The 26,072-nt window shown below is 44.6% G+C and overlaps 1 protein-coding gene across 1 annotated transcript in view; it reads right to left on the bottom strand.

Moving 5' to 3' along the window:
* Positions 1-26,072, bottom strand: part of LOC123762450 (uncharacterized) — a 234,445-nt gene that overhangs the window by 89,586 nt on the left and 118,787 nt on the right. The window contains exons 3-4 of the mRNA XM_069326780.1: positions 16,614-16,829; positions 5,492-5,725 (exon numbers count right to left, since the gene is read on the bottom strand). Coding sequence (XP_069182881.1) covers positions 5,492-5,725; positions 16,614-16,829 — 450 coding nt within the window. The remainder of the gene's footprint in view (positions 1-5,491; positions 5,726-16,613; positions 16,830-26,072) is intronic.

The raw sequence follows: 26,072 nt of genomic DNA, 5'->3' as shown, positions 1-26,072 counted from the left end.
CGGAGCCCGCCGCCGTAGAACCGCAGAGGGCCAGGGCAGAACGAAGTTCAGAGAGAGAGAAGGGATCATTATAGGGAAGCTGAAGATGAGTGCAGAAATCTAAAGGACGAGACTCAAGGACAGGTTTACGAAGAAGGAAAGATTGGGGAAGATGAAGACCAGAGCTAACAGAAGAAAAGTGGGAACCCAGTTCGGAAGCGACCTGCAACGGGTCCGCCACAAGAGTATCATGGAGGTGAAGGACCGGTGAAACATCGGGAACGAACTTACCCGCTATCTTGCGGATACGCTTCCAGATCTGGGCCAGAGGGGTTTCGGACGTAATTGTTGAGACATAAGATGCCCAACATTCACGTTTAGCCGTACGGATGGCCCTACGGGCCACCGCACTCGCTTTCCGAAAGAAAAGAAAAGAATCGGTCGTCTGCCTACGGCGGTGCCTCTTCCAGGCTGCACGCTTACAGCGGACAGCCCGAGCACAGTCCGCATTCCACCAGGGAACGCACTTCCGTGGACCCCGAGAGGAAGAGCGAGGAATAGAGCGGAGGGCAGCGTTGAAGACAGTGTCATGAAAAAGGAGGAGAGCGCGAGAGAGAGGCATAAGGGAGAGGTCAGAGAGAGCAGCACTGAGGGTAAATAGGGTCCAGTCTGCCTTAGCAAACTGCCACCTAGGGAAAGAGAGGGAAGGGCGAAAAGAGAAAAAGGAAGCAAGGATGGGGAAATGATCACTTCCATGGAGGTCATCAAGAACCTGCCACGTGAAATCTAAGTAAAGAGAAGAAGAGCAGAGAGAAAGATCAAGACAAGAAAGGGTGCGAGTCCGAGAGTCCAAATGAGTGGGCTCACCAGAATTCAGAAGAGACAGGGAAGAAGAGAGGAGAAACGGCTCAAGGAGGCGACCCCGGGTATTCGTCAGAACGTCACCCCAAAGAGAATGACGACAATTGAAGTCACCCAGCAGGAGCACAGGCTCCGGCAAGGAGTCTAGGAGGTGTTTCAAATCAGGAAGAGAGAGCGGGACACTCGGGGGGAGATAAATGGAACAAATTGTGTACCATTTCCCCACAAAGATACGAGCAGCAGAACAATGGAGAGGCGAAGGAAAAAGCAAAGGAACAAAGGGAACATCGGCACGAATCAAGAGAGCAGAAGAATTAGAAGCCCCAGCAATGGCTGGGGGGGGGGAGAGAAAGGAATAGCCACGAAAACGACCAGGACGAGCACCAAGCATTGGCTCCTGGAGACAGACACAAAGGGGCGAAAACCGCGAAATCAGAAGTTGGAGTTCGAGGAAATTGGCGTAATAACCTCGAACGTTCCATTGAAGAATGGACAACGACGAGAAGAGAAAGGACAAAAACAGAGAACAAGGAAGAAACAAAGGCGAAAGAGCAACAGAGCACGTTAAAGAATATCAGGGTCGGGATCAGGGTCAGCAAAGTCAGGGTTAGGGGGCATGGGTAAACTGAGCAAAGACGGAGGGAAGGAAACGGGAGAACAGATACGAGGTGGGCGGGCGGGGTCCGGAGGAGGAGGAGGAGGAGGAGGAAGAGGAGGAGACAACGGAGAGGAGCAGTCAAGGACAGCAGCAGGAAGAGGGGGAGTAGAAAGAGGGGAGCGCACCTCAGCAAGAGCAGCAACCGAAAGGGAAGCAGGGGCCAAAGAAACCCCCAAAGCAGGAACAGGGGGCGCAATCACTGAAACGGGAGGGGAAGGAGCAACAGAGCCAGAAGTAGGAGCTGAGGAAGAAAGCGAAGCCTTCTTACCCGCTGGGGAAGAGGAAGGAGAGGAGCCAGGCTTTCGCTTCTGACTTAAAGAGACCGGTGTCCCAGCAACTACGTACCGGGCAACGGATTCCAGTGTCTCAACAGGAGAAGCCGAACGAGAGCACACACGACGGCCTTTAGGAGAGCGATGGACATCCGCCCGCACCGACAGGCGGTGGGGAGAGCCGATAGATGGAGGAAGAGGATGGGAAGGAGGATCGGAGGGGGACGAGGAAGAAGACACAGGAGACACGACAGACCGGGTAGAAGGAAGGGGAACCCCAGACAGAGGACCAGGAGGAGGATCCTTCGGGAGAGAACCCAAAGGAACAAAGGAGGGGGCAGTGGGCGCATCAGGGTCCAAGGCCCGGAAACGGTTGTGAGTCTGAGGAAGGCGGGAAGGACGAGGAGAGGAAGAGCGCAACACGCGAGCATAAGAGATATTAGCAAAAGGCGGGAGCCGGCGAACCTGGCGCCTCGCCTCAGGAAAAGATAAACGCTCCCGGTGCTTCAAGTCGAGGACGGCTGCCTCAAGCTTGTAATGGACACACGCACGGGAGAAGGTAGGATGGGCCTCACCGCAGTTGAGGCAACGAGCCTGGGGAGAAGTGCACTCCGACTTAGAGTGACCTTCACTCCCACACAAAGGACAGAGAGAGACAGTCCCAGAGCAGCGGAGGGCACCATGCCCAAACCTCCAGCACTTGTTACAAAGTCGCGGAGAAGGAATATACTCCTGGACAGAGCACCTAGCACCAGCAAGAATGACAGAGGATGGAAGGGTCCTACCATCAAAGGTGATCTTCACAACGCGAAGGGGTTGACGGCGACGACCACGAGGGGGACGAGTAAACGAGTCAACCTGGAGGACAGAATGGCCTTGGGCATCAAGGATATGCCGAATATCATCGTGGCAATCCTGCAGATTCCGAACACCGGTTGCAACATGGGGTGGGAGGAGAATAGTGCCAACACTGGCATTCATCTGAACGTTCTTGGAGACCCGAACAGGGGTCCCGCCAAGGCAAGATAAGGCAGCCAAGCGGGATGCCGCATCTTGAGAAGGAGCAGCAACGACACGTGTACCGAGACGAGTGGGGTTGAAAGTAACAGACGCATCCACGGAATCTACAAGATGCCGATGGAGGGAGAAATCGTCAGGAGGCGCAGAATCAAGAGGGAGGAGATCAAAGTATTTGGCCCATGAAGCACGACCAAACAAGGCCTGATACGCATCGGCACGAGAAGGAATCGAGCGAGTGCGGTTGGGGCGCGAACGGCGTTGAGAACCCCTAGAGAGAGAGGGGTCAAAAGGCGCAGTAGTCACAACGAAAGACTTAGCCACACCAGGGGACGAAGTGGTCACCACCGGGGGCTGGAGGCTCGACCCAACCACAGAGGAGGGAGGGGAGCTGGGGGAAGAAGTCAGGACGGTCAAAGGAGGAGCAAGGTCGGGGCCCAACGCAGCGGGAGCTACAGAGCCTGGTCTTCCAATACAGGCCGACTCGGGGGCTTGGTCGCCCACCCCACGAGCCTGAGAGGGTACAACGGAAACATTCAACGACAGAGACGAAAAATGACAAATTCATCCACGAATGTGCCCCCATACCCACCATGGAGCCACAATTAGAGGCAGGACACCCAACAGGAAGCTATCGCCGATCATGCCGGGGCCCCCTAGGGGTGCGTCGTGAGTATACGCCCCACAAACGCCACCTTAAGAACCGTCAGTCCGTCGAGATCGGGTTCAGCGACGAAAGGGGGATTGACAATAAAAGGTTCCCCTCGCTCGAGACGTTGGGTACTACAGTTCTACGGGTGCAAGAGTATGCCTCCTCAAGCACCCGGGCGTCAAAATAAAAGAAGTCCAAAGAAAGAATCCAAAACAAGCAAAAGGTCGGCAGGAAACGACAAGCAGATAGGAGAAGAGGGGGGAGAAAAACGAAACATAAGGAAAAGGAAAAGCAATCCGGCACAATTGGAGAAGACAGCAGCAGGAGTGCAAGGCCAGAAAAGGACAGAGGACTGCCCAACGGAGCATCACACTCCGGCAGCCGTCCACCAAGACACCCACTTGTAAACCTCTATCATGTCACCCCTAACTCTTCGCCTTTCCAGTGAATGCAACTTAAGCTTTGTTAATCTTTCTTCATATGAAAGATTTATAATTTGGGGAATTAACTTAGTCATCCTACGCTGGACACGTTCAAGTGAATTTATATCCATTCTATAATATGGCGACCAAAACTGAACTGCATAATCTAAATGGGGCCTAACTAGAGCAAGATATAGCTTGAGAACCACACCAGGTGTCTTGTTACTAACGCTGCGATTAATAAATCCAAGTGTCCGATTTGCCTTATTACGAACATTTATGCATTGATCCTTTTGTTTTAAATTCTTACTAATCATAACTCCCAGATCCCTTTCGCAATCCGACTTCGCAATCTCAACACCATCTAGCTCGTATCTTGTAACTCTATCATCATTACCTAACCTCAGAACTTTACATTTATCAGCATTAAACTGCATCTGCCAATCCTTTGACCATTTCAAAACCCTATCTAGATCAACTTGAAGTGATAGTGAGTCCTCCTCCGAATTAATTTCCCTACCGATTTTCGTATCATCGGCAAATTTGCAAATGTTGCTACTCAAACCTGAATCTAAATCATTTATATATATTATAAACAACAGAGTTCCCAGGACAGAGCCTTGAGGCACTCCACTTACAACATTTTCCCACTCTGACTTGATTCCATTTATACTAACTCTCTGTTTCCTTTGGTATAGCCATGCCCTAATCCAGCTTAATATAGCACCCCCAATACCATGAGACTATCTTTTTAATCAGTCTTTCATGTGGCACTGTATCAAAAGCTTTGCTAAAGTCAAGGTACACAACATCACAATCCTTACCACTATCAACTGCCTCAACTATGCTAGAATAAAAAGATAACAAATTTGTTAAACATGAACGGCCATTTATAAAACCATGTTGCGACTCAATTATTAATTTATGTTTTTCAAGATGAAGACGAATTTTATTTGCTATTATAGATTCGAGTAACTTTCCCACAATAGAACGAACAATATGAGTTCATTTTGGGAACACTTCAATACACGGAAAATCCACAGGAGCTGTGATGAGGTTTCGAACCTATGCGCTGGGTTAATTCATTACACTTTCTAGACACACATTCTAGACCACTAGGCCACGACATGGTCAAAACAATTGCAACCTGGGGTTCTGCAGAACTCACGAGGATTCCCGAGGATTCCACTGAAGCCGAACTAGGATTTCACACAATTCCACAGAGCCATGAACTCTGGCTCTGTCGTCTAGTAGTTGTACCTCTGACGCCCCTCTTTGAATACACAGGGAAATTACAGTAACATCATATGTCATTGAAGTTGTAGTTCAATACTTAAAAAAAACTAGTGAAAAGAGTTACTAAATTGAACTGATGGTCGATAGATGGGATATAGCAGCAGGTTTCTGATCCAGAAAGCACATCTTGGTGAATATAACAAGATGAGTATAAATACTTGAATATAACTAGATGTTTAAAACTAGATGAATGTAACTAGATGAGTATAGGTAGATGAGTACACTGAAATACACAAATACATAAAACATAGAAAACCTCACGAATAAAGGTAAGAAATGGTGCGAGAAAGAATGAATTCGAGGAGGCAGAGATGAATGAGAGATGATCTGGCACCTGTGAGTCGGTGTCCCGGACCATGAGGTGTGTCAGCTGGGGGTCCCCCAGGGGGGCCGTGCGCCACATCATGGGGTGGAGGCCGGATATGTTGCCCACGGGTGGTGGCAGGTTGGTGACGTCACAGATGTACAGGTGAGGGTGACGTCTCAGGAGTGGGCAGAAGTCAGCAGCGAGGGTGGGCTGTGGGATGGTGTAGACTCTCACTACCCACTCGGGATACATATGGGCGATCTGTAGAGGACAAGTATGATCTGTAAACCCACTAAATATGTGGTTGAGTTTATAAGTACTTGCATATTGATCAGACCCTCCTCACAGGAGGAAGAATGTAACATTGTCATTCAGCCCGCCCTGACAGTCAGCTGATGTGTTGATGCCATGTATTAGCCTTCTAAACCTTATATCCTTAGTTAAGGCAGCCAGTGTGGACACTATGGATTACACTTAACGGTAATTATTGTCCATAGGACAATTAACGGTAATTATTGTCCATAGGAATAATGTCAATTGTTGACTATATCTTCTATAATTGCCAAAGGTCGCCTTTGAATATGGAAAATATTTTAAGAAGAGTCGTTAACATACAACTGGCAATATGGTGTTTGCTGGCAAAAATTCCCCCTCCCTTCGGCTCTTTACAACTAAGGTGCCGTGACACTTCCTGGACATCACAAGAGGACAGATCCTGGACATCACAAGAGGACAGATCTTGGACATCACAAGAGGACAGATCCTGGACATCACAAGAGAACAGATCCTGGACATCACAAGAGGACAGATCCTGGACATCACAAGAGGACAGATCCTGGACATCACAAGAGGACAGATCCTGGACATCACAAGAGGACAGATCCTGAACATCACAAGAGGACAGTTCCTGGACATCATAATAGGAGGAACTGCTGGAAGAGGACTGCTAATTTCAGTAAAGTTATCTTTGATTGTCCATGTCAGGCCGTGTTTACATTCTCAGGTAACTGCAAAGAAAGGATACAACGATAAAACGACACCCAGGAAATTTCAGGTAGGATACCTAATACTGGTTTGTTCTCCAACATTAACAGCAAGTGTGAGTATCCAATTTAGGTCCATACCCTGTCCTCAAGAAAGTTGATGCTACTAACTATATCCTAAGCACTCAATACAGAACAAAGAAGCGGATGTTGGTACACGTGAACATGGTGAAGCTGTACCAAGGTCGGGATATTCGCCCAGTGACGATTGTGGTCTCAGGGGAACAAGACCAAGAGGTGATGGAGTACGTTGCTAAGCAAGAAGCATCGAATTCGGAGATTCTGCTGAATCTACCTACCAAGTAGACTCATGTGCCTGAGGAGCAACGGAGATCCTTAATACAGTTAATAACGCAATATAAGTCTAATTTCGGAGATGTTCCAGGTCTGACGTCCTTCTTGAAGCACGACTTTATCCTTAAGGAAGGCGTGAGACCGATAAAGCAACATTCCTACTGACTATATCCTCAGAAGAAGGAGGTTGTAAGACTTGAGACAGACTACATGCTCCAACATAATCTGATAGTCCCAAATCAACCCGTTCTCACTATAAGACAGCAAATATATGACTAAATGCCTATAGTCCCTACTTTGCTAATCATCTCTATCATCTACAGCATGGGTATGGGTTCCACTACCGCCGAAAGGATGGGTTTGGGGACCACTATCATCCACAGGATAGGTATGGGGTCCACTACCGACCACAGAATAGGTATGAGGTCCATTACCACCCACATGAGGGGTATTGGGTCGACAAACACTCACTGGATGGATATCGGGGGCCACTACCACCCACACGATGGGTATGGGATCACTACCACCCACAGGATGGGTATGGGGTTTACTACCACCCACAGGATTTTTATAAGGTGCACTAACGCCGAAAGGATAGGTATGGGGTCCACTACTGCCTACAGAATGACTATGGGGTCACTACCACCCACAGGGTGGATCTGGGGTCAACTAACACCCACAGGATGGGTATGGGGTCCAATACCGCCAACGGGTTTGGTATGGGGTCCATTACCGCCCACAGGATGGGCATGGGGTCCACAACCACCAACAGGATGAGTATATTGGGTCCACTACTGCCCACAGGATGGGTATGGGGTTTATAATTATAAAAAGCACTATTAGTTATTACATGTAATAATGCTGCTTAGCAAATCAACATTATATACAATAGTGGATATATACCCATCAACTAACCTCTTTCTCTCCAAAACTCTAAGCCTCTACAACACTCACTGTCCCCTTCTTACCAAACAAGTAACTGATAAAAGAAAAATAACCCGTGGCTCACAAGTGGCATAATTAAATCAATCAACAAAAAACATGAATGTGAAAAGAAGTTTTGGAGTGGCTTAGTTTCAAAGGAAGTAGTTAAAAGGTACTCATCAGTGCTTACCAGTATCATAAGAAAAACAAAACCTTCATATTATGAGACTAGATTCAAAGAAGCAAAAGGCAACATGAAAAGCACATGGAATACCATCTCTAATATCCTAGGAACTAAACAACACTCCCACAATCAGATAACACTCTCTAAGGATGGCCTTACACCGTCATCTGACTTAGAAATGGTGAATGAATTTAATAGCTTGTTTTCATCGATTGGTGCTAACCTTGCAAGTAAAATCCCACAGACTCAGCCACATATCAACACATATCTCTCAGGCAGCTATCCAAGCTCTCTTCTCCTTTCACCAGTCAGCCCGACAGATGTTGTGTCCATCATACACTCACTAAAAACCAAAACTGGGAACATCAGTGAAATCCCATCCATTGTATACAAGAGCGCCTCCCATGCCCTTGCACCACCTATAGCTCTGCTGTTCAACAAATCCCTTCAGTGTCATACCTTCCCTGATATCCTTAAAAAAGCAAGAGTAACGCCAGTTCATAAAGGAGGTAATCTGGCAGACATAAACAACTATCGACCAATATCGAACCTACCCATTCTATCAAAAATATTTGAAAAAATTATCTACAAACAGCTCTACTCCTATCTCGTAAAATTCGACATTCTTAGCACCTGTCAGTTTGGCTTCCGCTCTCAAAAGAGTACCAACGATGCAATTATTAGTCTCCTTGATATAATTTACTCAGCCCTTGACAAAAATGAGTTTCCGATTGGACTCTTCTTTGACCTGAGAAAGGCCTTTGATACTGTTAATCACGATTACCTCTTATGTAAACTCCATCATTATGGAATCCGAGGCCATGCACTGGACTATATCCAATCCTATCTTAGTGATAGACACCAATGTGTAGCCATCAATAATATAACCTCTCCCATTTTACCAATAACCGTTGGAGTGCCACAGGGCAGCATCTTGGGACCTCTTCTATTTCTTATATACATCAATGATCTGCCTAATGTCTCTAACATTCTGAAACCTATTTTGTTTGCTGATGATACTACCCTCATCTACTCCAACCCCAACCCACATACATTAAATGATGTTGTTAATAATGAACTAAAAAAAGTCCACTTATGGATGTCAACCAACAAACTAATACTTAACATAGAAAAGACCTACTACATCCTATTTGGAAGCAAATCTACAAATGCAATTCAGCTTCAGATAGACAATGTAAACATTAGCAATAAAAATGATGGAAAGTGTTTTGGCCTATTCCTAGACAAGAGACTCAACTTCAGTACCCACATACAACACATAACTAAGAAAATCTCTAAAACAGTTGGTATACTCTCCAAAATCACATATTATGTACCTAACTCTGCTCTCATCTCTATATTATGCACTAATCTATCCCTATCTCAACTATGGTATCTGTGCATGGGGTTCAACCACTGCAAACCACCTCAAGTCCATCATCACCCAGCAAAAATCTGCTATCAGAATAATATCAAATTCTGCTTTCAGACAACACACAGCCCCCTTGTTTAACTCCCTAAACATGCTAAACATAATCTCACTCCATAAATTCTCTTGTGTCAACTACATTTACAAAACCCTGTTCTTAAATGCAAATCCTGCTCTGAAACTCTCCCTGGACAGATGTAATAGGACCCATTATCACCACACCAGAAATAAATCTCTTTGATATCCCCAGAGTTAAACTTAATTTGTGTAAACACTATGCAAATATAGGGACCCAATTTATGGAACTCACTCCCTATTGAATTGAAAAGCTGTCCAACTTTTACATCATTCAAAATCAATACTAAAAAGTACCAAATTTCATCTTCATAGTTTTTCACTTTTTGCCTTAAAATTGCACTGTATCTATTGCTACCCAATCTCCCAACCTTTATGTTCCCAATTTGAACATCTTTACCATTGTGATCATTGCTGTCTTCTTATATGTGCTGCCAATCTGCTGTATGGTGTTTATTAATCTTGTTTATCTGTATCTATTGCTACCCAGTCTCCCAATCTTTATGCACCCAATCTGAGCATCTTTACCATTGTGATCATTGCTGTCTTATATGTGCTGTCAATCTGCTGTATGGTGTCTATTAATCTTGTTTAAATTACTAATCAAGCTGTCAATGTAATCAATCAGAGCTTTAATACAACAATGTGCTTTAATATAACAATGTGCTTTAATATACTTACTAAGCTCTCTCATCTCATTTTTCTCTTGCAATGTATCTTTATCATTTATCAATTCTGATAGAAATTACCTACTTAAAATTATCTGTTAGATTAAGGACCTGCCCGAAACGCTGCGCGTACTAGTGGCTTTACAAGAGTGTAAATACTGTACTATCAAATGTATTCTCACAAACCCAATGTACCTTCTTGTATATATATAAATAAATAAATAAATAAATAAAATAAATAAATAGTGTATGCTTTGAAAAACTTAGCAAAGAAAAGAGAGAATGGATTGTAAGAACGTCTACAGAAAACGAAGTTACGTTGGAATGTCTTTGGGGTAAACTAAAGTCAAATCAAAATCGAAATCCATATTCTGGGTCCCTTGATTTGTAGAGCATATCTAGTTTGGTTGAGGCGCACTCTTGGAATATCAAATAGGTATTTATTTCTGGTGTGGTGCCAATGGGTTCTGTTACAACCTTCTAGGAGGCCTTTAAGGTCAGGATTGCCATTGCAGTTCTGAGTCTTAAATCTATAGAGTACACATGAGAGGATGTGCAGTGACTTAATATCTAACATGTTCAAATATTTAAGTTAGGGTACCGAGTGCTGTCTGGGGCCAGAGTTTGATATTGTTCTAATAGTAGCTTTGTGTTGAGTAATTAGAGGACGTAGATGATTTTGGGTAGTAGCACCCCAAGCACAAATACCATATATGAGATACCTTACCTTGAGGTTACCTTGAGGTGCTTCCGGGGCTTAGCGTCCCCGCGGCCCGGTCGTCGACCAGGCCTCCTGGATGCCGGACTGATCAACCAGGCTGTTGGACGCGGCTGCTCGCAGCCTGACGTATGAGTCACAGCCTGGTTGATCAGGTATCCTTTGGAGGTGCTTATCCAGTTCTCTCTTGAACACTGTGAGGGGTCGGCCAGTTATGCCCCTTATGTGTAGTGGAAGCGTATTGAACAGTCTCGAACCTCTGATGTTGATAGAGTTCTCTCTCAGAGTACCTGTTGCACCTCTGTTTTTCAACGGGGGTATTCTGCGCATCCTGCCATGTCTTCTGGTCTCATGTGATGTCATTTCTGTGTGCAGGTTTGGGACCAGCCCCTCTAATATTTTCCACGTGTAAATTATTATGTATCTCTCCCGCCTGCGCTCATGGGAGTACAGTTTTAGGCTCTTTAGTCGGTCCCAATAGTTTAGATGTTTTACTAAGTGGATTCTAGCAGTAAAGGATCTCTGCACGCTCTCCAGGTCAGCAATTTCTCCAGGTTTGAAAGGTGCTGTCATTGTGCAGCAGTACTCCACTCTAGAGAGCACAAGCGTTTTGAAAAGTATCATCGGTATAGCATCTCTAGTGTGAAAAGTTCTTGTTATCCAACCTGTCATTTTTCTTGCAGTTGTGACGGCTACTTTATTGTGTTCTTTAAAGGTAAGGTCTTCCGACATGATTACACCCAGATCCTTTACATTGCCTTTTCGTTCTATGTTATGATTTGCCTGAGTTTTGTACGTGGTTTCCGTTTTTATATTTTCATTTTTTCCATAGCGCATGAGCTGGAACTTATCTTCGTTAAACACCATATTATTTTCTGTAGCCCATAGAAAGACCTGATCTACATCTGACTGGAGGTTTGCCGTGTCCTCTATGTTGCCTACTCTCATGAAGATCCTAGTGTCATCTGCAAAGGATGATACAGTGCTATAGGTTGTGTTCTTGTCTATGTCCGATATGAGGATGAGAAAAAGTACTGGAGCAAGCACAGTACCCTGGGGGACTGAGCTCTTCACGGTTGATGGGCTGGATTTTATTTTGTTGACAATTACACATTGGGTTCTGTTGGTCAGGAAATTGTAGATCCATCTGCCTATTTTTCCGGTAATTCCTTTTGAACGCATTTTATGTGCAATAACACCATGGTCACATTTATCAAAAGCTTTTGCGAAATCTGTGTAAATTACATCAGCGTTTTGTTTGTCTTCCATAGCATCTAACGCCATATCATAGTGGTCCAGCAACTGCGACAGGCAAGAGCGCCCTGTTCTGAAACCATGTTGTCCGGGGTTATGGAGATGCTGTGATTCCATGTATTTTTTTATCTTACTTCTTAGCACTCTCAAAAATTTTTATGATGTGCGATGTTAGTGCTATCGGTCTGTAATTTTTTGCCTCTGCCTTATTTCCTTCTTTATGAAGTGGTGCTATCTCTGCTGTTTTTAGTATATCAGGAATAACGCCAGTATTTAGGCTTTGTCTCCACAGAATGTGGAGGGCCTGCGATAGTGTTTTTTTACAGTTCTTTATGAATATGGAGTTCCAAGAATCCGGGCCTGGTGCAGAGTGCATAGGCATACTGTTTATGGCTTCTTCAAAATCCAGTGGGGATAGGGTGACGTCTGATATATGATTTGATGTTGGTATCATATCCATGAAAAATTCATTTGGGTTATCAATCTTTAGTGTGTTTAATGGCTCGCTGAAAACAGAGTCGTACTGCTTCCTCAGTAGCTCGCTCATTTCTTTGTTGTCATCGGTGAAAGTTCCATCTCCCTTTCGCAGGGGCCCGATACTAGATGTGGTTTTTGATGTTGATTTTGCATAGGAGAAAAAATATTTCGGATTTCTCTCTATTTCACTGATGGCCTTTTGCTCTCTTTGCCTCTCCTGGGTTTTGTATGATTCTTGTAGCTTCCGTTCAATTGTTTCTATTTCTCTACCTAACCTTCTTCGCCGTTCTTGAGATAGGGTGCGACTCTCAAGTTGTTCCGCGATTCGTTTTCTTCGCCTATATAGGGAACGACGTTCCCGTTCCAATCTGCATCTCTTCCTCTTTTTTTCTTAGAGGTATGCGGTTTGAACATATTTCTAGTGCTACTGAGCTTATATTTCCCAGGCACTGGTTCAGGTTTGCATTTTCTAGCTGTTCTTCCCAGTTTATTTCTGTGAAGTCCTGGTTTATTTGCTCCCACTTTATCTGTTTATTATTGAAGTTGAATTTGCTGAAATCTCCTCCACCGGGAATCTGGACTGGTTTAGAAGGTCTACTCCCCATGGTTGTCATAACTTCAATTAAGTTGTGATCTGAGTAACAGATATTTGTAATCATTATGTTCCTGATCAATTCATCATTATTAGTGAAAATGACTTCCAGCGTGTTCTCCTTCCTAGTTGGTTCTACTATTTGCTGGTTTAAGGCAAACCTGTCGCACATCCGTAGCAGGACATTTGCATGTGCCTGTTCATTTAGGCTACTTCCTGGTATTCTTTCTGATATTACTGTATTAGCCAGGTGCTTCCATTTCAGGTGCCGTAGGTTGAAGTCCCCAAGCAGGATGATGTTTGGAGCTGGATTTGTGAGGTTTTCCAAGCAGTGTTCTATTTTCATTAGTTGGTCTTTAAACTGCTTAGGGTTTGCCTCCGGTGACTTATATACAAGGACAATAACTACATTTAGAATCTCTATTTTGATTATCAGCACTTCCACCATATCATTTGAGGTGTTTAGCAGCTCAGTACAGATAAGTGTGTCTTTGATGTAGAGGCTGACCCCACCCTGAAGCCGGTGTTTCCTATCACATCTGAAGAGATTGTACTCTGAGGTCCATATTTCACCATCATGGTAGTCCTTTGTGTGGGTTTCTGTTAGGGCTGCAAACACTGCATTTGCCTCATGAAGGAGGCAATATAATGATCATCAATAAAGTGAACTTTGTTGGATTTGCGTGTTTTTATACCCTGGATGTTGGCAAATATAAATGATGTTATCGTGTTAGTGGAAGTGCTGGATGCTTTACTTGGTGTTAATATCTGAGGCTCTGGTAAGGAGGCCACTCTGTTTGCGTCCAGGGTGTGTCGTTTTGGAAGTGATTCGTCCAGTTTTGGTAGCAGGACGGGTGTTGTCTGGTGTAGAACCTGTGTGCTTGTTGATAATTTGAATTCCAGTCTTGTGGGTATCTCCGTTCCCCTCTGTAATCCTGTAGTGGTTCCATCTGACTGTTCCTCTCTCTTATATTTACTACTCTGTTTCTGCCTTCCTCTAAAAAAATTCCAGTAGTGTCATATTGATCTTCCCGTCTATAACGCTCTGTACCTCTCACATGGAATTCCGGACACTGAAGATTGTAGCATTTTTTGTCCCTAATTGAAAATTGACATAATTTAGGGTGGAAGTATCTACACCCTGTTCCAAAACGGCATGTACCCCTCTTCAACATGTTCCTGCATTTTCGAGGATGCAGAAAATGGCATTTTGCTCCTAATTTTCCATATTTGCATATTCCTTTAGCGTAGAATTTGCAAATGTGTTCCGGTTTTGCGTTTTTCAAGGTATTTATATCTGTGACTGTCTTGTCTACCTCTTTATTGGAGCCATCTCCGTTTTTCGTCCCAATTCCTTCATCAATGCACTGTCTCACTGTTGCTCTCATCGTTTATATTATCTGGCTCTGCAATATTGCTGTTATTTTTTTTTTTTTTTGTACTTTGTATTTTGTACCACAATAGTCTCCTCCTCCACACTACTGCTGCGGTTCTCTAAACTATCTGTTCCTGAGTTTTGGTCGTTATCCAATGTTGACTTTTCCCAGTCCGCATATATCACTGGTAGCCTGTCTGTGAATGATAATCTCTGTGACTCGGGAATGTTTTTCATCAGTTTAGTTATGTTCTCTAACATTAATCTGTCATCTTTGCAAACCCAGTAAATTCCTTGCCTTTTTATGCATCCTGGAGCTAATTCTGTACAGCCCAGGTGAAATCTTACGTTACAAATGCAGCACGTTACGCCTGCATTACGTTTTCCCAGTACTCCCGAACACTCGCCACACCTCTCCATTGTCTGATGTATTGTGTTGTATTTGAGATTCACTGTATGGATCACTTGTTGATGTCAGTCCTTTTAACTCTTTATAAAATTATATGTATATATATTTATATGTTTAATATTTATAATATTATATGTATACCATATATTTGTAATATTATGTATGTTATTTTGTTCAAACTTTATGGCAGGTACTTAGCGTAGGGTAGCGAAGCTGGTTCCCCGGTCGGTACAGGTGACCTCTTGTTGTCCCAGGTTGATGTCACCAGTTTCCAGTTACCCGATTTATAACCACTGATGCCGCCTCTTGCCACTATTCTATATTTCTAGTATTCTATATTTATAATATTCTATGCACGATTTTCCTTCACTTCCAAATTATATGTTGTTGTGATACCCGTTCCACATCACTGTTCCACGAATCACCGTTCACTATTTTTTTTCCTAATACACGCATGTACACAAAGCCTCGTTCACTGGCTCACACGTGGTCTCCCGTTTATTCTCTATTTAACACAAAGTTCTATTGCTAATGACTATTTTAAATTTTCCCGCGGGTCACTATGCACTTTGTTATGTCTGTAATCAGTAATCCATGGCAGTAGTCCTAAGAATCCCGGTTAAGAGATAAGGATAGATGAGAAAGTAATAGTAATACTATTGCAAACAGGATGGATATAGGGTCCAAAACACGTCACACAATGTTTATGGGGTCCACTACCACCTTTTGGATAGGTATGGCGTTCACTACAACCTTTTGGATAGGTATGGGGTCCACTACAACCCGAGGATGTGTATGGGGTCTACTACCGCCCACAGAATGATTATGGGATCCATTACTGCTCACAGCATTGCCATGAGGTCCATTACCGCCCACAGGATTGCCATGTGGGTACTGTACTGTGATAGTACTTATGATGAATTATTCTAGGGCTTCAGTGACATACGCTCTGATACAAGTAGTGTTGACGATCCGAGTACGAGCAGCGAGTGTTTTACTAGGCGGGGTTTTGCTGCCCCAGCAACACGTCGTGGCAAGCCGAAGCGTGTCACGCAGCTCCAGCACCAGACGACGGAACCATGTTTTTGGTGCTCATGGTGGGTGTTGGCCATGGTTGTAGTCTCCTCATAACAGTGAGATAACATGAGGAGCTGAGAGAACAAATTCCCCATAATAGTGAGATAAGTGGAGCTGAGAAAATAAACCCCCATAACAGTAAGATAACAGGAGGAGCAGAGAGAACAAACCCCCCATAACAGTAAGATAACCAGAGGAGCTGAGAGAACAAACCCCTCCATAACAGTAAGATAACAAGAGGAGCCGAGAGAACAACCCCCCCCCCCATAACAGTCAAATAACCGGACGAGTATCTACAACTTTTACATTATTTTCTTGAGGGAATCCGAGACAGCCCCACTTCGTAACAAACAAATAAATATTATAAAAATATTCATACAGTTTATCATATGTATTGTTTAACCTTCATTAACATTTGTATTAATTTTCGAAATATAACTCCAATTACCCAAAGTTTCCGAGTCATTATAATTTGTGCTTCATTTTAAAGATTCAGGGACGTAACTCACGAGCCTAATGTTATCAGCGAACAATGATATTGTCCAGTATAACCTGCACTGTCAGGTGTGTGCAACACTGTGTGTCCAGGTGTGACCAACACTGTGTGGATGACAGGTCAATATGTCTCACCTCTGTCAGAAGCTCATCAAGTCCCAGCCAATAGTCGGAGTTGTTTCCAAACACAGCATAGGAGACCACCCGCTGCTTGGGTCCTGCCGCCCATGCCCGCCGGCCACACGAACCGCCCACGCCTTCCAAGGACACTTTCGGGACTTCCTTCTCAGGAACACAGACCTTCCCGTCACATCTGCAGCGTCCACCGTCCCACCATGGGAGATGTTCCTCCTGTGAATAACCATACAGTTATTACTATCATTGTTTACCATCCCACCATGGGACATATTAGGCCAGTCATTAACCATACAACTGCTACAGTCTTTTATTACAATGTAACTAAAATGTACCATTACCATAGGTGCACACCTGCCTCAGACAGTCACAGACTCCTCATCAGTGCCATGTTTTCCTAAGCAAGATAATCGTTGCAGTCTTGTGGAATAAAGTTATATAACACTGCCAGACGTATGATCAACACAAATAGAGTAATTTGTGTTTCTCCCGTTTTTGCAAAACCACGTAATAATGTTCAGATTAATATAATATGTTATGGAAAGCATTCTGATGGAGGAATGTCTTCAATAATATTTGTTATCACTGAATATAATAATTTTGGCAGAGATTTGGACCACGTAAGCGCAGCGTTCTCCTGGGGCCAAATTCACGAAGCAGTTACGCAAGTACTTACGAACCTGAACATCTTTATTCAATCTTTGGAGGCTCTGTTTACAATTATTAAAGAGTTAATAAGCTTCGAAGCACCAGGATGATGTTTATAACAATAACAGTTGATTGGCAAGTTTTCATGCTTGTAAACCGTTTAATAAATGTAACCATAGCCATCAAAGACTGAGGAAAGATGTACACGTTGCGAAACTGTTTCGTGAATCTGGCCCCAGTTGGTGCCCTGCCGCTACGACTACTACTTCCTTCACTAACTGTGGGCAGATTTCACCGCCAGAAACTTCAATAATAAATTCATTTCATTAAATAATAATCTTCTAATCTTTTTTTCTAGTTTCACAGTTTCGTTCACTATTAAACTCATTACTGTAGTCTATATAAATAAAAATGGTAATGTTTGTTTGTTCAAAATCGCTGATCTCTGAAAGTTCTTCACCGATTGCTTTGAAATGTTCACACAATGTTCCATTCACATCCTAGTAGGTTTTTATATACATACTATAAATGTCACATCTGTGACTTGATTTTTTTTTTTTTTTTTTTAACGGTGTTTTTCATGTAAGGAAAATCTTTGAAACCTCTTTGCCAATTGCTTTGAAATTTTGACAACGTTGCATTCGATTAAGCGTGTGTTTTTATATACCTATATACATGCCTCACCTGTGATAGAAAAACCATGTTTTTTTTTAAAACAGCGCCATCTGTTGAACTTAAGAGCAACACAAGCTGAAAACTGCAAAAGAACTTCACCAATTGCTTTGAAATTTTGACACAATGTTCCCTTCGAATACACACATTTTTTATATACCTACTATATAGATGCCACACTGGCGACAGGTAAACACATGCTTCTTTGGAAAAACAGCACCATCTGTTGCACGTAATAGCAACACACGTTATACTAAATATGTTATGATTCCATTTCAATGTTTTCGATTGCATTGATAAATTGAATTTTCAACGATTTTGATTTATTTATTTTGTGTGACATTGTGTTGGAATTGCACTTTGTTGCTTACCATATCATTCATTTCATAAGTATAAGTTTTGATTCCAAACCTGTGACAGGTAAAAACATTCTTTTTTTTAAGAAACAGTACCATCTGTTGCATGTATTTACATGCACGTTATTTGCACATTGCACTGTTGATTTATTTATTTTGTATGACATTGCATTGGAATTGAGCCGTGTTGTTTACCATACTATTCATTTCGTAAGTTTACGTATAGATTCCACACCTGTGATTGGTACATAAGTAATTATCAAAAGAAAGCACCAAACCAAGAAGGCCATGTAGCACCATCAAATGTGCGGGATAATCAGAGGGCACTAAATATCACCAAGGATGCCAATACGAGAACAGAAAAGCATAAGGCGAATGATATCAAAGGTATCCAAGTCACCAAGAATACTATCGAGAGACAAGCGACCGCGAGAGGTAGTCGGAAAACAAGACACACGCTTGTCCCGGAAGTCAGGATATTCAACAAGGATATGCACGACCATAAGAGGGACAATGCAATTAGGCCAATAAGGAGTAGGGCGGCGCTCCATCAAGTGACCATGAGTCAAGCGAGTATGGCAAAAACGCAACCTCACCAGAGCCGTTTCCCATCGCCGGTTATGGTGGTAGGACGGCCACAAGGACACACAACTTTTAGGAGTACGTAGTTTGTTACCAATGTAACAGACGACCAACAAGCCTGCCAATGGGTAAGGATGGAGGAATGGATATCCGGGTAAAAGTAGGAATAAGGAATATCTTTACGAGAGATGGGGCAAGAGCGGACAGCTTCCCTGGCAGCAGCATCCGCACGCTCATTTAAAGAGACGCCAATATGGCTGCGAACCCAACAAAACTCAACCGACTTAAATTTATTGTGAACAAGAAACAGCCAATCTTCACAACCGCTGGATGAAACAGATTAAAGGACCCGAGAGCCATGAGGGCACTACAAGAGTCAACAACAACTACAAAGGAAGACCGACAACGAGAAAGCAGGAGACGAAGAGCAGAGAGAATAGCATAAAGCTCCGCAGTGAAGATGCTACTCTCTGGAGGTAAGCGACACATATAAGTGCAATCACGAAAAACAACAGAGTATCCAACACCGTCAGCAGACTTAGATCCATCGGTGAAGACGGAAATAGAGTGGGAGTGAGAAGAAAAGTTCTCAAGGAAAAGGCGTTTTAGAACCGTAGGAGGCGTAAAAGCTTTAGTGATGCGGGTCAAGGATGCACAAAACAGCAGAAGGGGGGACTCTCCATGGGAGCAAAGAAGGAACAACATGAGGAGAAATATTAGAAATACGAACAGAAAGAGAATCCTGTAAGCGAGGCAACTGAACAGAAAGAGGGAGGTGGTGCAGTGGAACAGGAACCGCAGGAGGGGTAAATGTAAAAGCACTACAGAGGGGAGAGGAAGGATGTTGCAAGGATCGCGCAAGATAGCGAAGACAGTAGCGATCACAGCGGTCCTGGAGAGATAGGAAGCCAGTGTCAACATACAAGCTGAGGACGGGAGTCGAACAAAAGGCACCAGAACTGAAGCGCAACCCAGTATGGTGCAAAGCATCAAGACGGCGAAGAGTAGAAGGAGAAGCAGACAAGTAAGCAAGGCAACCATAATCGAGCTTAGACATGACGAGAGAGGAAAGTAAAGCGAGGAGAGTGTGCCTATCTGCTTCCCAAGAAGTATAGGACAATCTCCGAAGGAGGGTAGGGGCCTTAGAGCACTCAACACGGAGGTAAGAGATATGGGAAGACCAAGAAAAACGAGTGTCAAAGAATAACCCCAAAAGCTCCGCAGAGTCTTTGTACTCAAGGGGATGAAGAACAACCCGTTTCCGAGTAAAAGTCATGGCACAAGTCTTAGTAGTAGAGAACTTGAAGCCATGATCGGTGGCCCAAGACGACACGGCATCAATCGCAAGTTGAAGCCGGCGTTGAAGGAGAGGCGAATCATCACACTGACAGCAAAGGGTAAGATTATCGACAGAGAGCAGAGAAGATGCCTGAAGGAAGAGAGGAAAGAAGATAATTGAGGGCAACCAGAAAAGGAGTAGTGCTCAGAACACTACCCTGGTGCACACCTTCGTATTGCTGAAAAAGAGGCCGAGAGAGTGGTACCAAGCCTCACCCGAAAGGAACGACGAGAGTGGAAGCTACGTAGAAAGAAAGGGAGACGACCATGAAGGCCAAAAGAATGAAGCTGGGATAGAATATGATATCGCCAAGTGGTGTCGTAAGCCTTTTCCAGGTCAAAAAGGACGGCAACAACGGAGGTCTTCGCAGCAAAAGCAATACAAATATAGACCAAGTTCACCAGGACATCTGTTGTGCTGCGGCACATGTGTAAACCAAATTGAGAAGGGGAGAGGAAGTGATGGTGTTCCAAGAACCACATCAGACGAACGTTAACCATACATTCAAAGAATTTGAATTCAACTTGTGAGGGCAATAGGGCGAAAGTCTTTAGGGGATGTTCCCAGAGACCCTGGTTTGCGAACAGGGAGGACAACGGCACCGAGCCAGTCCTCAGGGACTGATGACGACTCCTTGATCTGATAATACAGAATTAGTAAATACTGAGACGTGCACGGAGGGAGATGGTGAAGCATTTCATAATGAATGCCATCAGAGTCTGCTGCCGTAAAACCGCAGAGGGGCAAGGCAGACAGAAGTTCAGAGAGAGAGAAGGGATCGTTATAGGGAAGTTGAAGACGAGTGCAGAAATCTAAAAGACGAGATTCAAGGACAGGTTTATGAAGGAAAGATTGGGGAAGATGAAAACCAGAGTTAACAGAAGAAAGGTGGGAACCCAGTTCAGTAGCGACCTGCAACGGGTCCGCCACAAGAGTACCATGGAGGTGAAGGAGCGGTGAAACATCGGGAACGAACTTACCCGCTATATTGTGGATACGCTTCCAGATCTGCGGCAGAGGAGTTTCGGACGTAATGGTGGAGACATAAGATGCCCAACATTCACGTTTAGCCATACAGATGGCCCTACGGGCCACCTTACTCGCCTACCGAAAGAAAAAAAAGAATCGGCCGTTTGCCAAGGCGGTGTCTCTTCCAGGCTGCATGCTTACAGCGGACACCCCGAGCACAGTCTGCATTCCACCAGGGAACGCACTTCGAAGGACCCCGAGAGGAAAAGCGAGGAATAGAGCGGAGGGAAGCGTCGAAGACGGTGTCATGAAAAAAGAGGAGAGAGCGAGGGAGAGGCAGAAGGGAGAGGTCAGAGAGAACAACACTGAAGGTAAATAGGTTCCAGTCCGCCTTAGCAAACTGCCACCTAGGGAAGGAAAGGGGAGGGTGAAAAGAGAAAAAGGTAACAAGGATGAGGAAATGGTCACTGCCATGGAGGTCATAAAGAACCTGCCACATGAAATCTAAGTAAAGAGAAGACGAGCAACGAGAAAGATCAAGACAGGAAAGGGTGCAAGTCCGAGAGTCCAAATGCATCGGCTCACCAGAATTCAGAAGAGAATGGGAAGAAGAGAGGATAAACAGCTCAAGAAGGCGACCCCGGGTATTTGTCAGAACATCACCCCAAAGGGAATGACGACAATTGAAATCACCTAGCAGGAGCACAGGCTCCGGCAAGAAGTCCAGTAGGTGTTTCAGATCAGGAAGAGAAAGTGGGACACTCGGGGGGAGATAAGTGGAACAAACGGTGTACCATTTCCCCACAAACATACGAGCAGCAGAACAATGGAGAGGCGAAGGAAAAAATAAGGGGATAAAGGTAACATCAGAGCGAATCAAGAAAGCAGAAGAGTTAGGAGCCCCAGCAACAACTGGGGGGGGGGGGAGAAAGGAATAGCCACGAAAACGACAAGGACGAGCACCAAGCATCGGCTCCTGGAGACAGACACAAAGGGGCGAAAAGCGCGAAATCAGAAGTTGGAGTTCAAGGAAATTGTTGTAATAACACCGATCGTTCCATTGAAGATTAGACATCGACGAAAAGAGAAAGGACAACAACAGAAAACAAGAAAGAAACAAAGGTGAAAGAGGCTCATTGCACATTAAAGAAGATCAGGATCGGGATCAGGGTCAGCAAAGTCAGGGTTAGGGGGCATGGGTAAACTGAGCAAAGATGGAGGGAAGGAAGTGGGAGAACAGACCAGAGGTGGACAGGCGGGGCCCGGAGAAGGAGAAAGAGGAGGAGACAACCGAGAGGAGCAGTCAAGGACAGCAGCAGGAAGAGGAGGAGTAGAAAGAGGGAAGAGTACCTCAGCAGGAGCAGCAACCGAAAGGGAAGCAGGGGCCAAAGGAACCTCCATAGCAGGAACAGGGGGCTCAAGCACAGAAATAGGAGGGGAAGGAGCAACAGAGCCAGAAGTAGAGGGCAAGGAAGAAAGCGAAGTCTTCTTACCTGCCTGGGAGGAGGAAGGAGAGGAGCCAGGCTTATGCTTCTTACTCAAAGAGACAGGTGTCCCAGCAACTACGTACTGGGCAACAGATTTCAGCGTCTCAACAGGAGAAGCTGAACGAGAGCATACACGATGGCCAGTGGGAGAGCAATGGACATCATCCCACACTGACAGGCGGAAGGAAGAGCCATTAGACGGAGGAGAAGGATGGGAAGGAGGATCGGAGGGAGATGAGGAAGAAGACACAGGAGACATAACAGACCGGACAGAAAGAAGGGGAACCCCAGACAGAGGACCAGGAGCGAAACCCTTCGGGACAGAACTCGGAAGAACAGAGGAGGGGACGGTGGGCGTATCAGGGTCCAAGGCCTGGAAACGGTTTGCGAGTCTGAGGAAGGTGGGAAGGACGAGGAGAGGAAGAGCGCAACACGCGAGCCTAAGATATGTTAGCATAAGGCTCGAGCTGGCAAACCTGGCGCCTTGCCTCAGGAAAAGATAAATGCTCCCGGTGCTTCAAGTTGAGGACGGCTGCCTCAAGCTTGTAATGTATACACGCATGGGAGAAGGTAGGGTGGGGCTCACTGCAATTGAGGCAGCGAGCCTGAGGAGAAGTGCACTCCGACTTAGAGTGATCGTCGCTCCCACACAAAGGACAGAGAGAGACAGTTCCAGAGCAGCGGAGAGCACCATGCCCAAACCTCCAGCACTTATTACAGAGCCGAGGAGAAGGAATGTACTCCTGGACAGAGCACCTGGCACCAGCAAGAATGACAGAGGGCGGAACGGTTGTACCATCAAAGGTAATCTTCACAACCCAAAGAGGCTGACGGCGACGACAAGGAGGGGGACGAGTAAACGTGTCTACCTGGAGGACAGAATGGCCTTGGGCCTCAAGGATATGCTGAATATCATCGTGGCAGTCCTGCAGATTCCAAACACCAGTTGAAACATTGGGTGGGAGGAGAATAGTGCCAACACTGGCATTCAACCGAGAGTTTTTGGAGACCCCAACAGGGGTCTCGCCAAGGCAGGATAAAGCAGCTGAGCAGGAGGCTGCATCTTGAGAAGGAGCAGCAACGACACATGTACCGAGACGGGTGGAGTTGAAGGTGACAGAGGCCTCTACAGAATCAACAAGGTGCCTATGAAGGAAGAAATCGTCAGGAGGGGCAGAATCAAGAGAAAGGAGACCAAAGTATTTGGCCCACGAAGTAGGACCGAACGAGGCTTGATACTCATCAGTATTGGAAGGAATTGAGCGAGTGCGGCCCTGTCGAGGACGGCGTTGAGAACCCCCAGAGAGAGAGGGGTTAAAAGGCGCAGTAGTAACAACTAGAGACTAAGCCATGCCAGGGGATGAGGTAATCACCACTGGGGGCTTAAGGCTCGACCAAACCACAGGAGAGAGGGGAGCCGAGTGGAGTAGTCAGAAAGGCCAAAGGAGGAGCAAGGTCGGGGCCCAATGCAGCAGAGGGTACAGAGCCCGGTTTTCCAACACGGACCGACTCGGGCGCTTGGACGCCCACCACACGAGCCTGAGAAGGTAAAAAGAGGAGCAGAATTCGACATTGTTTTTCTTTTTGTACCTTTCATTCACGAATGTGCCCCCACACCCACCATGGAGCCACAATTAGAGGCAGGACACCCAACAAGAAGCAATCGCCGATCATGTCGGGGCCCCCTAGGGGTGCATCATGTGTATACGCCCTACAAACATTACCTTACAAACTATCAGTTCGTCGAGGTCGGGTTCAGTGACAAAAGGAGGATTGACAATAAAAGGTTCCCCTCGCTCTCGATGTTGGGTACTACAGTTCTACGGGTGCAAGAGTTAGTAAGTAAGTAATTATCAAAAGAAAGGCACCAAACCGGGAAGGCTATGCCCATCAAACACAAAACGTTGTGGAAACCTTCATCAAAGTTTCAACATGGTTGTGGGGAGAGATAAGTTTCATGTATGGTTCAACAAGCACATGAGCAACCTTTAACATAAGAATGGTAAAGTATTTCTTTATGTAATGCAGCAAATGCTGCCTTTTCTTACTCAAGTTTCACCTTTATTTATTAAAAAAATATTTTGTTCATGTTTAAATATTAAATTTATGTATATTATACATATAAATTGGGAATGCTGTGTCTTAGTTGTATGATAGGTGTGCGAAACTTTTACTTTTTATTATGATCTTGCTAAAAAAAAAATTTATAACCCTATTTGCTAAAGGATGTATTCAGTAATACTGTTTTTACGTTTAAAGTATATTTTGGTACTTTATGCATAATACATCAACATCAATGGAAAACGCTGCTGCATAGGTATATGAAGGACACACGCAACATTTAATCTTCCATTTTTTTTTTAATAAAAAATTTGAGTGCATCAAAATACCTCTTTATCACATGTATCTGTATTATAGTAGATTTTACATTAAATATCACTGAAGAACAAGTAGGCGAGTACAACTAGGTAAGTACAACTATATGAGTGAAACTAGGAGAGTACATGTAGGCGAGTACAACTTGGTGAGCACTGTTAGGTGAATACAAGTAGGCGAGTAACCTACTCACTCATAACACGAGAGCAACTAGTGTACTGTACAATGCCAGTTTAACAGACACAATAGTCCCCACTAGCATGGTGTACAACGCCAGTACAACAGACATACTAGTCCCCACTAACATGGTGTACAATGCCAGTACAACTGACAATAGTCCCCACTAGCATGGTGTACAATGCCAGTACAACAGACACAATAGTCCCCACTAACATGGTGTACAACGCCAGTACAACTGACATACTAGTCCCTACTAGCATGGTGTACAATGCCAGTACAAAAGACATACTAGTCCCCACTAACATGGTGTACAATGCCAGTACAACAGACACAATAGTCCCCACTAACATGGTGTACAATACCAGTACAACAGACACACTAGTCCCTACTAGCATGGTGTACAATGCCAGTACAAAAGACATACTAGTCCCCACTAACATGGTGTACAATGCCAGTACAACAGACACAATAGTCCCCACTAACATGGTGTACAATACCAGTACAACTGACACAATAGTCCCCACTAACATGGTGTACAATACCAGTACAACAGACACAATAATACCCACTAACATAGTGTACAATGCCAGTACAACAGACACAATAGTCCCCACTAACATGGTGTACAATACCAGTACAACTGACACACTAGTCCCCACTAACATGGTGTACAATGCCAGTACAACTGACATACTAGTCCCCACTAACATGGTGTACAATGCCAGTACAACAGACACACTAGTCCCTACTAGCATGGTGTACAATGCCAGTACAACAGACACAATAGTCCCCACTAGCATGGTGTACAATACTAGTACAACAGACACAATAGTCCCCACTAACATGGTGT

Source organism: Procambarus clarkii, chromosome 2 (genome assembly GCF_040958095.1).
Source record: "Procambarus clarkii isolate CNS0578487 chromosome 2, FALCON_Pclarkii_2.0, whole genome shotgun sequence".
In the NCBI taxonomy this organism is placed as follows: domain Eukaryota; kingdom Metazoa; phylum Arthropoda; class Malacostraca; order Decapoda; family Cambaridae; genus Procambarus; species Procambarus clarkii.
The sequence above is the reverse complement of the archived record's forward strand: the minus strand, read 5'-3'. Positions and strand labels throughout refer to the sequence as shown.